We start from the raw sequence: 12,373 nt of genomic DNA, 5'->3' as shown, positions 1-12,373 counted from the left end.
AGAGAGAAATAAAGTAAGTAGGTAGGGAGAGTGTGTGTAGGTAGGTAGGTAGGGAGGGAGAGGGATAGAGAGAGAGAAATAGAGAGAGAGAGAGAAATACAGTAGATAGGTAGGGAAAGAGAGAGTAGGTAGGTTGATAGGTAGAGGGATATAGAGAAAGAAATAGAGAGAGAGAAATACAGTAGATAGATAGGGAGAGAGAGAGAGAAATGCAGAAGATAGGTAGGGAGAGAGAGAGGTTAGATAGGTAGAGAGAGAGGGTAGGTAGGTAGATAGGTAGATAGAGGGGGGAGAGAGAAATACAGTAGGTAGGTAGGCAGAGTAGGTAGGTAAGTAGATGTTTCCAGGTGTTTTTATCCATGTGCTGGAGAAGGAAATCGCTGACAATCTGCAGCACCTAAGACTTTGTTTCTGATCAATGTAATTCTCATCAATCAGTTAAAGAGCTTTCCAAAGGGAGGGGGGAGTTTTTGCACTTTGCAAACCTCCCATTTTGAAAAAAAACAAGCCCGTTTTTCATGAAAATGGGCCCATTTTTTTAAAAAAAGGCATGAATAGCCTTGTGGGGGGGCTTGCAGAGTGCTCCTGGGGGAGTAGGGCGGGGCTAAAAACAAGCAAAAATGGCCCATTTTTCATAAAAAAATGCATGCATAGCCTTATGGAGGCTTATAGAGTGCTCCTGGGGGCTGGGGGCAAAATTGAGCAAAAAATGGCCCGTTGTTTGCTCATTTCTGCCCTCCCCAGCCCCAGGAGCTCTCTGAAAGCCTCCATAAGGCTATGCAAGGCCATTTTGGTGAAGGGGCGGGGCTTCGAGAGGCAAAAAATTCAGTGTATAAGAAGCACCCAGGTCTTCAGCCTCTTTTTAAGGAAAAAAGGTGCGTCTTAATACTCCGAAAAATACAGTGTGAGTGTGTGTGTGTGTGTGTATAATGATGCAGTTTTAATATTTTGCAAGTCAAGGCTCAGCTTTTGCTTGCAGCAATGGGCCAATATAGATCAGGCATCATATCGGCCGAGGATCTTCAGCTCTAAAAACTTCATCAACAGAAAAGTAACAGGGTGTTTGTGTGTCATAGGAAATCATTTAAACAAGTCTTCCATATTGAAAAAAATAGTTGGAAGCTGGCACTTGTATCAGAATAGGAAAGGGCTTATCCAGCAATGAGTCAAGTCAAATTAGACGTAACACCACCAGCCAGCTTCTCCCTGAGAAAGGAAAGGTATCCTCGGGGGCTTTGGCAAAACATAGACAGAATTCCTTTTATATTTCACTGCACAAGTAATGGAATGATTAGCTAAAACTACTGGCCTTCAAGGGCCTGAATGCATTACAAGAAATTCTGAACGGGGCCTAAATTGCTGGAAATGAATTCTGTTGCAGTACTTCCAATTCGGAATTGGAAACTGTATAAATTCTTCAGCTTCAAAGTAAAAATGATAAAAATACCTAACACGAAGAATAATTATCAGACAGAATAATAGAAACCAACCAATTTAAGATTAATAATTTTCTATATATTTAATATACATTCTGCCTAAGAGAAGCATCCGTATGCATGTGCAACCAAGGATTGGCCATTTTCACAAATGTCAGATGCTATTTTAGCAGGAAAATATGTTTGCTAGAGGTATAAAGGCTAAACCCAATGCTTACTATATAAATCTAACTCTCAAAATACAACTTTACCTCCTATCTTTACGAATTGCTGGTGATTGACCATAAGAACAAAAATTGTGGAATGATTCAATTTTTCAGACCAATATGTCATAAAACTACTATTTTTTTTCTGCAGAAAAATCCAGAGAGCCCCACTCTGCGATTCCTCCAGTGTTTTTTTTTCCTTAATGCAAAATAAATGCCAGGCATATTTTTAAATTGATGGCCATTATCTAGGCCTTTTCAAATAACATTAAAGGGAAAACAATTATTGCCTTAGATAAACAAAAGTTTCTGCTCTGACCATAATCAGGTGACACATTTCAAGAATACCCTACTGGAATCAGAAAATTGTGTACTCACCACTAAGGGACCTGCTTGGGGAGGAGTGTTGGCTGTTTGGTGTGCTCACTGTGGGCCCCACAATTGTGGAGATAAACTCCTTTTCCAAAGAGGAATCTCCACTACCTTTAGCAAGAAAAAAAGAAAGGAGCAGAGGTAAATATGGAAAATTTGTTGCAAGGATATCCCCAGAAATAAATATATTTCTTCCATGACCAAGATAGTAGAGGAAAAAATGCCTTTCCTTATGTAACTGAAGAGGATATAGCCTTTGCAACCTGCAACAGAAAAATTACCTACTCTTGCTCCTAGTGAATAATATAGGAAGCAAAATCCAAGCTTATCAGAATCAAAACAACACATACTGTATTGCCATATAATTTAATTTGTATAATTAGAGGATCATCACTCATTGCTGATCCGCAACTGTTTAGGAGATAGCAGGTATTTGTAAAGCCACATAAATTATATGATGATTATAATGCTAATGTTTATCAGACTGAGAATTCACAAACATGTTTGGAATCCTCAGAGCTGTTGAATGTGCATTGTTAAAATAATATGGTTCTTCTAGAGTACCTGAATGTTTGTAATCTATATATGCAGCAGCAGTTGGGATTCCTTTAAAAATCTATATATCATACCAATAATTAGATAGAGAGCCTTCAGTTTCCATATGAACTTTCAAATATATAAATGAGATTTTGTGCATTTATGTTCATACAATTATATATTGCTAGGACCTCAGAATGTTCAAAACATTAGACAATTTGGCTTTTTAGAGAACCTAATCTATAATGCCAGGTTAGTTTAGCTCATGTAGTTTACGTACATCAAATCTCTTTATTTTTTTTAGTGTGTGGATTTATTTCTTCTCATTCTCATTAAGACCCGTGGTGGCGCAATGGTTAGAAGGCTACTTCTGCTGATTGCTGGCTGCCTGCAATTTGGCAGTTCGAATCTCACCAGGCTCAAGGTTGACTCAGCCTTCCAACTTTCCGAGGTTGGTAAAATGAGGACCCAGGTTGTTGGGGGCAATAGTCTGACTCTATAAACCACTTAGAGAGGGCTGTAAAGCACTGTAGAGCAGTGTTTTTCAACCTTTTTTGGGCAAAGGCACACTTGTTTCATGAAAAAAATCACGAGGCACACCACCATTAGAAAATGTTAAAAAATTTAACTCTGTGCCTATATTGACTATATATAAAGTCTATATATACAAAACGGGGGGGGGGGGGGAGCGGCCAGGGACAGTTACCTGGGCGCGTGGGGGGGGCGGTTTGCCTGGCGCTGGGCTCACCTGCTTATCGGCCGCCCAGCTCCGGCGGGGGCTCTGGGCCGCTCGACCGCCGCTGGCTCCCTCCACCGCCACAGAGCAGCGCCGCCCCCAGCCCCCGCGGGGCGCTCCAGTTCACAGCGAAGGCATCCTCAGGCGCGGTCGCGGGCCTGCCTCAGCTTACCGGAGCTCCGTCCGCAGCAGCCCCCGCGGTGGTGGTAGCCCAGCCTCCGGATCCCGCCTCCCGGCGTCAGCCCCGCAAGCCTCTTGCCCAGGCGAGAAGGCAGAGGCGCTTGGCCGCGGTCCCTCCCTGCCCCTCCCGCCGCCCTGACGCCCCCCTCTCCCCGCTGCTGCTGGATCGCTCCCCTGTGCCAAGATGGCCAGGCAGGCTGGGGGGGGGGGGGAGGCCGCAGCATGCTGGGATTCGTAGTTTCCCCGGTGGCTTCCCTCTTCCCTTCAAGATTCAAGATTTTTCCCACGGCACACCAGGCAACATCTCGCGGCACACTAGTGTGCCGCGGAACAGTGGTTGAAAAACACTGCTGTAGAGCAAGTAGTAAGTCTAAGTGCTATTGCTATTCTCATGTCAATATTCTGCTCATTTGGAAATCTGGAAAAATGACATTGTACGTGTATCAACAGTCAAAAACTGTGCATCATAATGAATTAGAAGGGTAATTCATTTCTTTATTAGAACACTTCTGACTTGTTGTCATTTTTCTTGTTTAACTGAATACCCTAAAAAGAAAAATTCTCAGTAGAGATACTGTATTTACTTAATGAACTTTTAGTTTATTCCCAATTACACATCTTCATTATATTATGTAAAAGTGCTTGCATTTAAAAAGAAAAAAAACTTACAATGAACACACTCTCTTAATACTTGCCTAGCTGTGCCTGCTTGTAATTTGCTGCCAGTATAATATCATTTTGTATTTGTCACAAAATTTTTATATAGATCATACTCATGAGAATGTATACATTTATGTTCTAATTGCTTTAAGTATCCTCTTCCCATAAGCCTATTTCTGAGTTTTGATATTTTGAAAAGTCCAATGCAAATAGTCCTCGACTTACTGAGACCAGAATTTCTTTTTGTTAGGCAAGGCAGTTGTTAAAAAGGCACTCCCGCTTTATTACCTTTTTGACCTGATTAAGTGAATAACTGCAGTTGTTAAGTGAATCATATGGTCATTAAACAAAGTTGGCTTCCCCTACTGACTTTGCTTATTGGAAACTGGTTGGGAAGATTGCAAATGGTGATCATATGACTCTGGGATGCTGCAATTGTTGTAAATACATGCTGGTTGTAAGGTGTTCAAAATTTGATCACATGACTATGAAGATGCTGCAGTGATTGTAAATGTGAGGATGGGCCATAAGACAATTTTCAGTGCCACTGTAACTTTGAATGGTCACTAAATGAATGGCTGTAAGTCAAGGATTATCTGTATATCATTCTTTTTTTAAAAATCTCCATTTTTTAAATGGAGTCATCCTAATGTACTACTTAGGGAAAGGTTCCACTTGCACATACTGTATGTGCTAGTCATTCCCGACTCTAGGGGACAGTGCTCATCTCTGTAACAAAGCCGAAGAGCCAGTGCTGTCCAAAGACATCTCCGTGGTCATGTGGCCAACATGACTAAACGCCAAAGGTGCACGGAACGTTGTTACCTTCCCACCAAAGGTGGTTCCAATTTTTCTACTTGCATTTTTACATGCTTTTGAACTGCTAGATTGGCAGAAGCTGAGACAAGTAACGGGAGCTTACTCCGTTATGCGGTGCTAGGAATTCGAACCGCCGAACTGCCAACCTTTCTGATCGACTAGCTCAGTGTCTTAGGCACTGAGCTTAAATGTATGCCTTAAATATGTTTATTCTTCCACTGCACTCATATTTTGCTGCAGGTGGGTGCTTATCTGTCTCAATATGTATTTATAAATGCTTACAAACCATGAGACTTTTTCTTTTTCAGTTTCTGTGAGATAGTATACAACTGTTACCAATTTAGGTCTCTATAATAACATTTCAGTTTAGGAATGATCTTCAGAATACTTAGACATGCATTAATTGCCTCTGTAAATTTCAGACATTGCTATAACTGTACTTCTCAATCAAACCAGTTAAAAAGTTTTTGAAGAACAGAGATTCATTAGAAAATCTTATTGATCCCAGAACAAAGGAGACACATTAAAATTACTCTTTATCCAACCTGCTCCTACATTCATTTATAAGCCCGCCCAAATTTGGCTAAGCTTTCAGCACTCATGGAATTTCAGAGCTTATCAGTCTCTTGCAGCACTAAGTTTTAGCTGCCAAAATTATCTAATCTAAAAGATTTGGCATGATTCCAGTAATGGAGTTCACTCAGCAAGAGTGTTCTGGACATTTTAAAAACCAGTACCATATACTATGTCACCTTGAACTTTCAAAGCATTTTGCAAGGTAAAAATTATTCCTGACCTTATTTTCCCTTAACTACATGTGATTAAGAATGTATAAATGGCAACCTCTCTGGGAACCCAACAATATAATGGGGTGACACAGACTGATAATATTAAATTTAAATGACTAAAATGCAATAGGATGCTTAAATTGTCTCTTATAAAGCAAAGTTGCAAAAATTAGACATGCCTAATTTAAAGGCAATTTGAAAAGGGGCACAATTTAAAATGGCTGTGGTTTGTTTAAACCAGAGTTTCTAGACTATGTCTTAATGCAATTCTAATCTAGGCAGTAATTTTATATTTAATTATTACTAAATCTACTTTACTGACAGTTAGGATCACATTATGGTTTAAGTTACAGTAATCAGAAAACTGATATCTAGGAAAAACTAGTCATTGCATCAGAATTGATAAGCAAGGAAGGAGAAACCAAGATGATTACAACAGAAAAATGCTTCTTGCATAAAATGTGAGAAAGCAAAGCAGACAGCATTTAGCCAAAACTATAAATGTAGACAGCGGTGTAAAAATCTACACTTCATTCTTATTAAAATGACTAAACTGTGTCATAATTAGATTTCAAACTGCAGATTAGGCATTAAATAAATGCTCTTCTAACTCAAACAACTATATCTGAAGAACTAATATACTAGCATAACTACACTAGTGTAACTCTTTTCTAATGCTATGTGCACTATAATGTTTATTGATGACAAAATATTTAGTCTGCCTGAAATGCTCTAGCAAAGGCTGGGATCATACCTCACATTACGCCAAAATGTACTGGCTTATGCTAGTATGAACTCTGGTGTTGTTTATTATTTTGCCCTCTTGTATTTAGTTATCTCTTAAAACTGGATTTTGCTTCTGGTTGGGGTGCTGAAGGCAGCACAAACAGCTCCCCATTTTTTCTACAACTACAATTTGAGGGAGGTTAGGTTGAGACAGACCTAAAGTCACCCAATGTACATTATTTTGTATAGTATGTGAACTCAGTTCGTAGTTAAGCAAGAGACAGACTATTGCAACTGCAAATCTAGCTTCCATACAAGGGCCTTGATTAATCTTTTTTAAAATTCACAGTAGAGTGAGAAAATATTACTTCATTACCAGCAGGTACCTTAATACCAAATGTACCACTTATCTATTAATAATATGCTATCTTTAAACCTTACATTTATTCTGGTGGCTTCTAAACATACTACTGAGGATGATAATATAAATGTATATATAGATAACAATGTGGACAAGCTCCCTGCGGGTGCTTGCTAAGCATCTGGTACAGCATAATCAAGATAACTCAGAAATTGCATTCCAAAGAAGACCAAATTCCTCAACAACTATTGCACATTCCAGTACCCCTTAAGTGTGCCCATTTCTTGGAAACCATTGAATAATTTGAACACTAGTTCAAATTTGGAGAGAGTGGTGAAACTTTTAAACAGAGAAACAGGTAATTACTTCTTCATCTGCATTTTTAACACTCACATTATTTAACAAGGTCCAGGATTTCCTGGAAATATATAGTATCAGTTAGGTGATCCAGGATTCATATTAGTACAACTAAGTATTTATGAATTTTTAAACATTTTATCTCCTTCTCCCTAGAATTCAGACTTTTGTACTCAGATGATAATCTCTCAATCATTGTCTAAACACCTTGATTCCTCAAAGGATTAAACAGAAAGGTGAGGGACATCTCCACTTATGTGTGTCCAGAAATAGTGGCATATTCCTAATAATGTTTTGAATCAGAAGTTAGTGATAATATTAGGCAAAATAGCCAACATAAACTATCCGGGATTTGAACTAAGAATTGTTCTCCCTAATACCATCAAGTTACTTGAACCAAGGTATTTTCTGCCTCATGCCATAACATTCACTGTGAATTATGGTCTGAACTCTCCACAGGATTCAGGGAGGGGAGGGAAGGGAAAGGGAGGAGATAAAAATGGGAATCTTTAACTGAGGCTTAGCAGTTCCTTTGATAAACAGAAACTGGCTGTATCTTGCTCTTTTTGTTGTTCCTTGTTCATCCATATCCAAAAGCCCACAGATGCATTTCCAAGCTGTCACTGTTCTCGTTGCACAGACATCAGGAATTCTACAGATCAATTTCTCTCTGCTTAAAGTGATTGGCTTCCTCCACCGTTTTGCATGGCATCAAAAACACCCTCTACCAACACTCCCCATGGCGCCAAGTGTAAATAAAAACAGAAGCAGCATGGAGTTATTCCAGACAGACACCCTCCCCGTTTAACTTACATTATTCTAGCTTGCTGAAGATACCCTGGAGTGTTATCACAGCCAACTCCTTGGAAACAGCAGTGGAATACAGGCTGTGAGTGTGTGTGGCTGCATCTCGGCAGTAGGGTGAACTCAGCCACTCACCTTCCAGGAAGAAGAGATTCCTGGAAGTGAGAGAAACGGCCGTCATTTTACAGTCAAGCAGCACTGTGAAAGCAGGAATCTATATGGCTGCAATCTCTGTCCCCTTGGGCTGAGACTAAGGTTCCTTTCTGCAGCATTTTATGTCCTGTCTCCTAAATCAGCTTCTGGGTAGCATTCCTTAGGGATTTTTTAAAAAAAATCTTGACCAGGCTAACTGAGGGTAACCACAACAACCAAAACAAAAAAAAATCAGTTATCTGCTTGCCATCACTATCATGAATGCAGTATAGGAAAGATTGTGTTACTTTTAAAAGCTAAGAGTTTTAGCACACTATAAACTGAAATAAGGTCTCTCAGTGTTTCACTTGAGGAAAAATCTATTGGTAGTTCTTCAGACCTAATCCAGTAAGCCTTAAACGCATCCCTGTGTTTTGGTCTCATTATCATGACAAAGCAGTAGCCAAACTAGCAGTGCATGATGAGAATGAACGGATGAATAAATACATAGAACATTCCCTGTTATAAATTGAAAGGGGAAATTTGGGAGTTTTTTAAAATTGGAAATATATATTAGATTTTATCCCAATCTTTTTTAAAAGACCAATTCCGCCCCCCCAAAAAAGGATGACATGCGAGTGTTATGCAAATGTAATCAGTTTATATATTAAAAATAATTTAAAAGAAATGTTTTAATTTTTTCAGTTATGTAAAAATGGACCAGCCATCATTTTCTTTGAAGGAATTTGTTCTTCTTGTGTATGAGAGGAGAGACATTTAACTCTTGTGAGATGATAACTGCTACCTTTATTTTTAATCTATGTTTTATTAGGAATAACATTAAAGATCTTTCGCCAAATTAATAAGGGACACTTTTTAAAAATGGATCAGAGCAAGCAGTTAGAGTAGCTGATTTTAATCAATTTAAAATTCACCTTAATTATTTAATTATTTCAGAACAAGCCTTTACTTCCTAGATTCTCATTAGCAGTAGTGAGGAGAATTTGAAACAGAAAAAGTAATTTTAAATAATCCTCTAACTTTTCTAGACCTGTTGTAGAACTGGCTGAATTTTCTATCCTCTCCACCCTTTATTATTCCCATTGGAAGCTTAGAAGACCCCTGGAGCAGATTTGGTGATGGCTCACATGAAAAGCTACATGGGAAAGAAGGAACGGAAATCCTTATGATACAAGTGGAAGTCTGCTCTAATATTTAATACAGGATTTATTAACATTTAATTTAAATGTTCTTTGAGTAGAAGGGGAAGACACACCAGAAATTTTTCTCCTGGAAATATTTCTCTTCAATGAGTCACCCACAATACTTGTCGTGGGAAGAATGTGAAAGAGGAGGGTTATACAATTTGCAATTTATAAACTTTTAAAAAGAAAATGGAAGGCCCAGAAAAGAGGCAAACAGATAGGAGAAAAGATATGCTGCTTCCAGTGCTAAGAACCAGGATGATGTTGCAAATTTTAGTGGTGAGAGGACAGAGGCCATGATTTGAATGATCTTTAAAATATCCCTAGCATTTGTAAAAGTATTGTATTTTTTTTATAGTAGAGAAAAAGAAAAAACAAAACAAAACACAAAAATACATACATAATAAAATATAACGTGCTTAAAATAACTGAAAAAATGTGACAAAAAATAAACAATTGAAATATAGTATATGTCGATACAACAGCAAATAGTTGCTATTCTATAATTATCTAACACAAACATTATGCAAATACATTATACTGCCATCAAATCTTGATCTTGTTTTTAGGGGAGGCAGAGACTTATTTTATATACATTTCCATAGCTGTGGGAGGGGTATTTTTTTTACTCCTTTTGAGATAGTATCCAACATTTTTTCTTGCCAGTGGAAATACCTGGTTGAAAGTTTTTTCCATATTTTGCAAAAGTGCAGTTGAAACATTTACATCTTGGAATGAGAAAGATACGTCAATTAATTTCCTCCTTTGTTTTTCCCCTCTCACGTATGATAGCTTTCTTTACTGATCCCACATGACAGAGTAGTGTAACAAAAATAATACAGGAAGAAAACAATGGAAAAGGGGCCCCAAATAATTTGTAACATACTGGACTGCACATGTGTAATTGAGTTTAACCAAATTATAAGCCAAATAGGCAGACATCACTTCTTTACTAACTCATTAACATCAGCGTGTGTACAAGCCTTTAGCCACAGCAAACAGTAGTTTTTAAAGAGTTCAATATTATATAAACACATTTGTTTACTAATTCCTATCTAGCAAACAAGCATTTATCACATTAAACCAGAAGGAATTAAAATATTTCCAGTTTCTTACAACAATCAATGAGTAAAAGCTTGGTTAGCCTACAGCCTTTTAGAACTTTGTCCCCATGATCTATCTCCAGCAGATCTATCAAAATCTATTTTGCTGGAGAATATTATGAATCTAGCCTGCAGTAACTTAGATGGTTAGTCCACATTTTCCAATGAGTATTTCCAAATGCTGCGTACAGGCAGTTGTCAGGTTAAGAATGCTCGACCCTAGGTATAAATAGGGCTCCTGTTACAAAATGACGGATGGCTGACATATTACAATGCCTAAAATGGCTGACTGGCAACAAAATGGCAAATGGTGTTTTCCTGCCATGAACCAACAAATCTCTGAAGCTGCGCAATAGTTCCATGAGAGTCACAAAGTAGTACATGCATTTTAAATACCGTATTCAGTCTGTTTTCAATGGTTCATGAAACTGTGCAGCTTCAGTGGTCCGTAGGCTCAGGAAAGCACATCATCCATTTTGAGACAGATTACTTTGCCCTCAGGATGGTGAGAGATTGAATTCCAGCCAGTACTTCTTGAATTGGGTTTTCTTTGCTGAAAGTCTGTCTCCCCCATAATTCAGTTTTAAGGTATCTAAATATAGTACTAAAACAACTAACACTCTACTATCTCTGTCTTATAAACTTCAATAGGGCAAAACTGGAAGGTATAGGGCATTAATGGTGATTCTATAACATACATGTCAAAGGTGACAAACCACAAGGTATTCACCAGCACTCGACAGCAAATATTCTCAAAAGCACACCCCATCTTTTTGAGATTTTTTGGATGCAGGAGAATGGAGTGTGCTCTCACATGGCCTCCAAAGCCTCAAAAAATCATTCAGAAGGCTGTGCTCTCACCCAGTTTTTCAAAGGCCATAGAGGCTGTGGAAGTGCATTCTCTGAAGCTACTTCAAGAACAAAGACCTCAGGTGGGTTGCAGGGGCCTCCCAAAAGAAAGAGAATACCACCTGAAGCTGTGCGGTGTGCTGGAGAACAGTGTGAGGCGGCCTTTTTGAGCGACAGTGATGACTCTAAGGCTGAAGACAAGGCGTGGGCCTTGACTTTAGGCCCAGACTTTCAAGTGCCGCTGTTCAGGTTAGCCTAGACCAGGGGCGGGGGCGGGGCGGGAAGAGACATAAAATTTTGTTCTGTCTTTTGTTTGGGGTGGGTGGGTTATGACACATCAGTAGAGGCAAGTTAGGCATTTTCCAAATTTTTGACAAGCTGAGCCCAAAATGTTCATCATTACTGGTCTAGTAATGGGTGAGCCCACTTTTTGTTTGAAGGGAAAGGCCCTTGGGCACATGCCAGCATGGGGAGTGTGGTGCAGATTTCCTCACAGTTCACAGCTATCTTTACACACCCTCCACTCAGTAGGTGTCAAGCAGTGGTGGGTTTCAAAATTTTTTAGAACCTCTTCTGTAGGAGTGGCCTGATTTGTGGGAGTAGCTTGCCTGCCATGTGACTGGGTGGGAGTGGCTTGCCAGCCATGTGACCGAGCAGGAGTGGCTTGGCAGTCATGTGACTGGGTAGGCGTGGCCAACTTGTAAAATGTGGTGAAACTCACTTAACAACGCTCTTGCTTAGCAACCAAAATGTTGGCTCAGAAACTCTGGCATTTGAAGCATGCAAGTCTTAAAGCTGTCAAGTTAAAAGACCCTTGCACCCCTAACCCTTTAGAAAAAAAAACCCAGGGGTATTCAAACTTGACAGCTTTAAGACTTGTAGACTTCAACTCCCAGAATTCCTCCTTCAGTCATGTTGGCTCAGGAACTCTGGCATTGAAGTGTGCAAGTCTTAAAGCTGTCAAGTTAAAAGACCCTTGCACCCCTAACCCTTTAGAAAAAAACCCCCAGGGGTCTTTAAACTTGACAGCTTTAAGACTTTAAGGTTTAGATAGGACTCTTAGAGGCGGGCGGGGTGATTGGTGAGCCAGCCAATCAGTGAG

The 12,373-nt window shown here is 39.3% G+C and overlaps 1 protein-coding gene across 6 annotated transcripts in view; it reads right to left on the bottom strand.

Annotated features, from left to right (window-relative positions):
* IKZF4 (IKAROS family zinc finger 4) overlaps nucleotides 1–12,373 on the bottom strand; it is an 86,679-nt gene that overhangs the window by 19,283 nt on the left and 55,023 nt on the right. For 4 of the 6 annotated variants that reach the window (XM_081933633.1, XM_081933636.1, XM_081933631.1 and 1 more), the window contains one exon: nucleotides 2,021–2,125. In XM_081933633.1, coding sequence (XP_081789759.1) covers nucleotides 2,021–2,125 — 105 coding nt within the window. Of the gene's footprint in view, nucleotides 1–2,020; nucleotides 2,126–7,991; nucleotides 8,138–12,373 lie in introns of all 6 variants that reach the window. The other 2 variants (XM_081933634.1, XM_081933635.1) reach the window with 1 other exon arrangement.

The sequence above is a fragment of the Natrix helvetica genome, assembly GCF_964273705.1.
Source record: "Natrix helvetica genome assembly, chromosome: 1".
NCBI lineage: Eukaryota > Metazoa > Chordata > Lepidosauria > Squamata > Natricidae > Natrix > Natrix helvetica.
The sequence above is the reverse complement of the archived record's forward strand: the minus strand, read 5'-3'. Positions and strand labels throughout refer to the sequence as shown.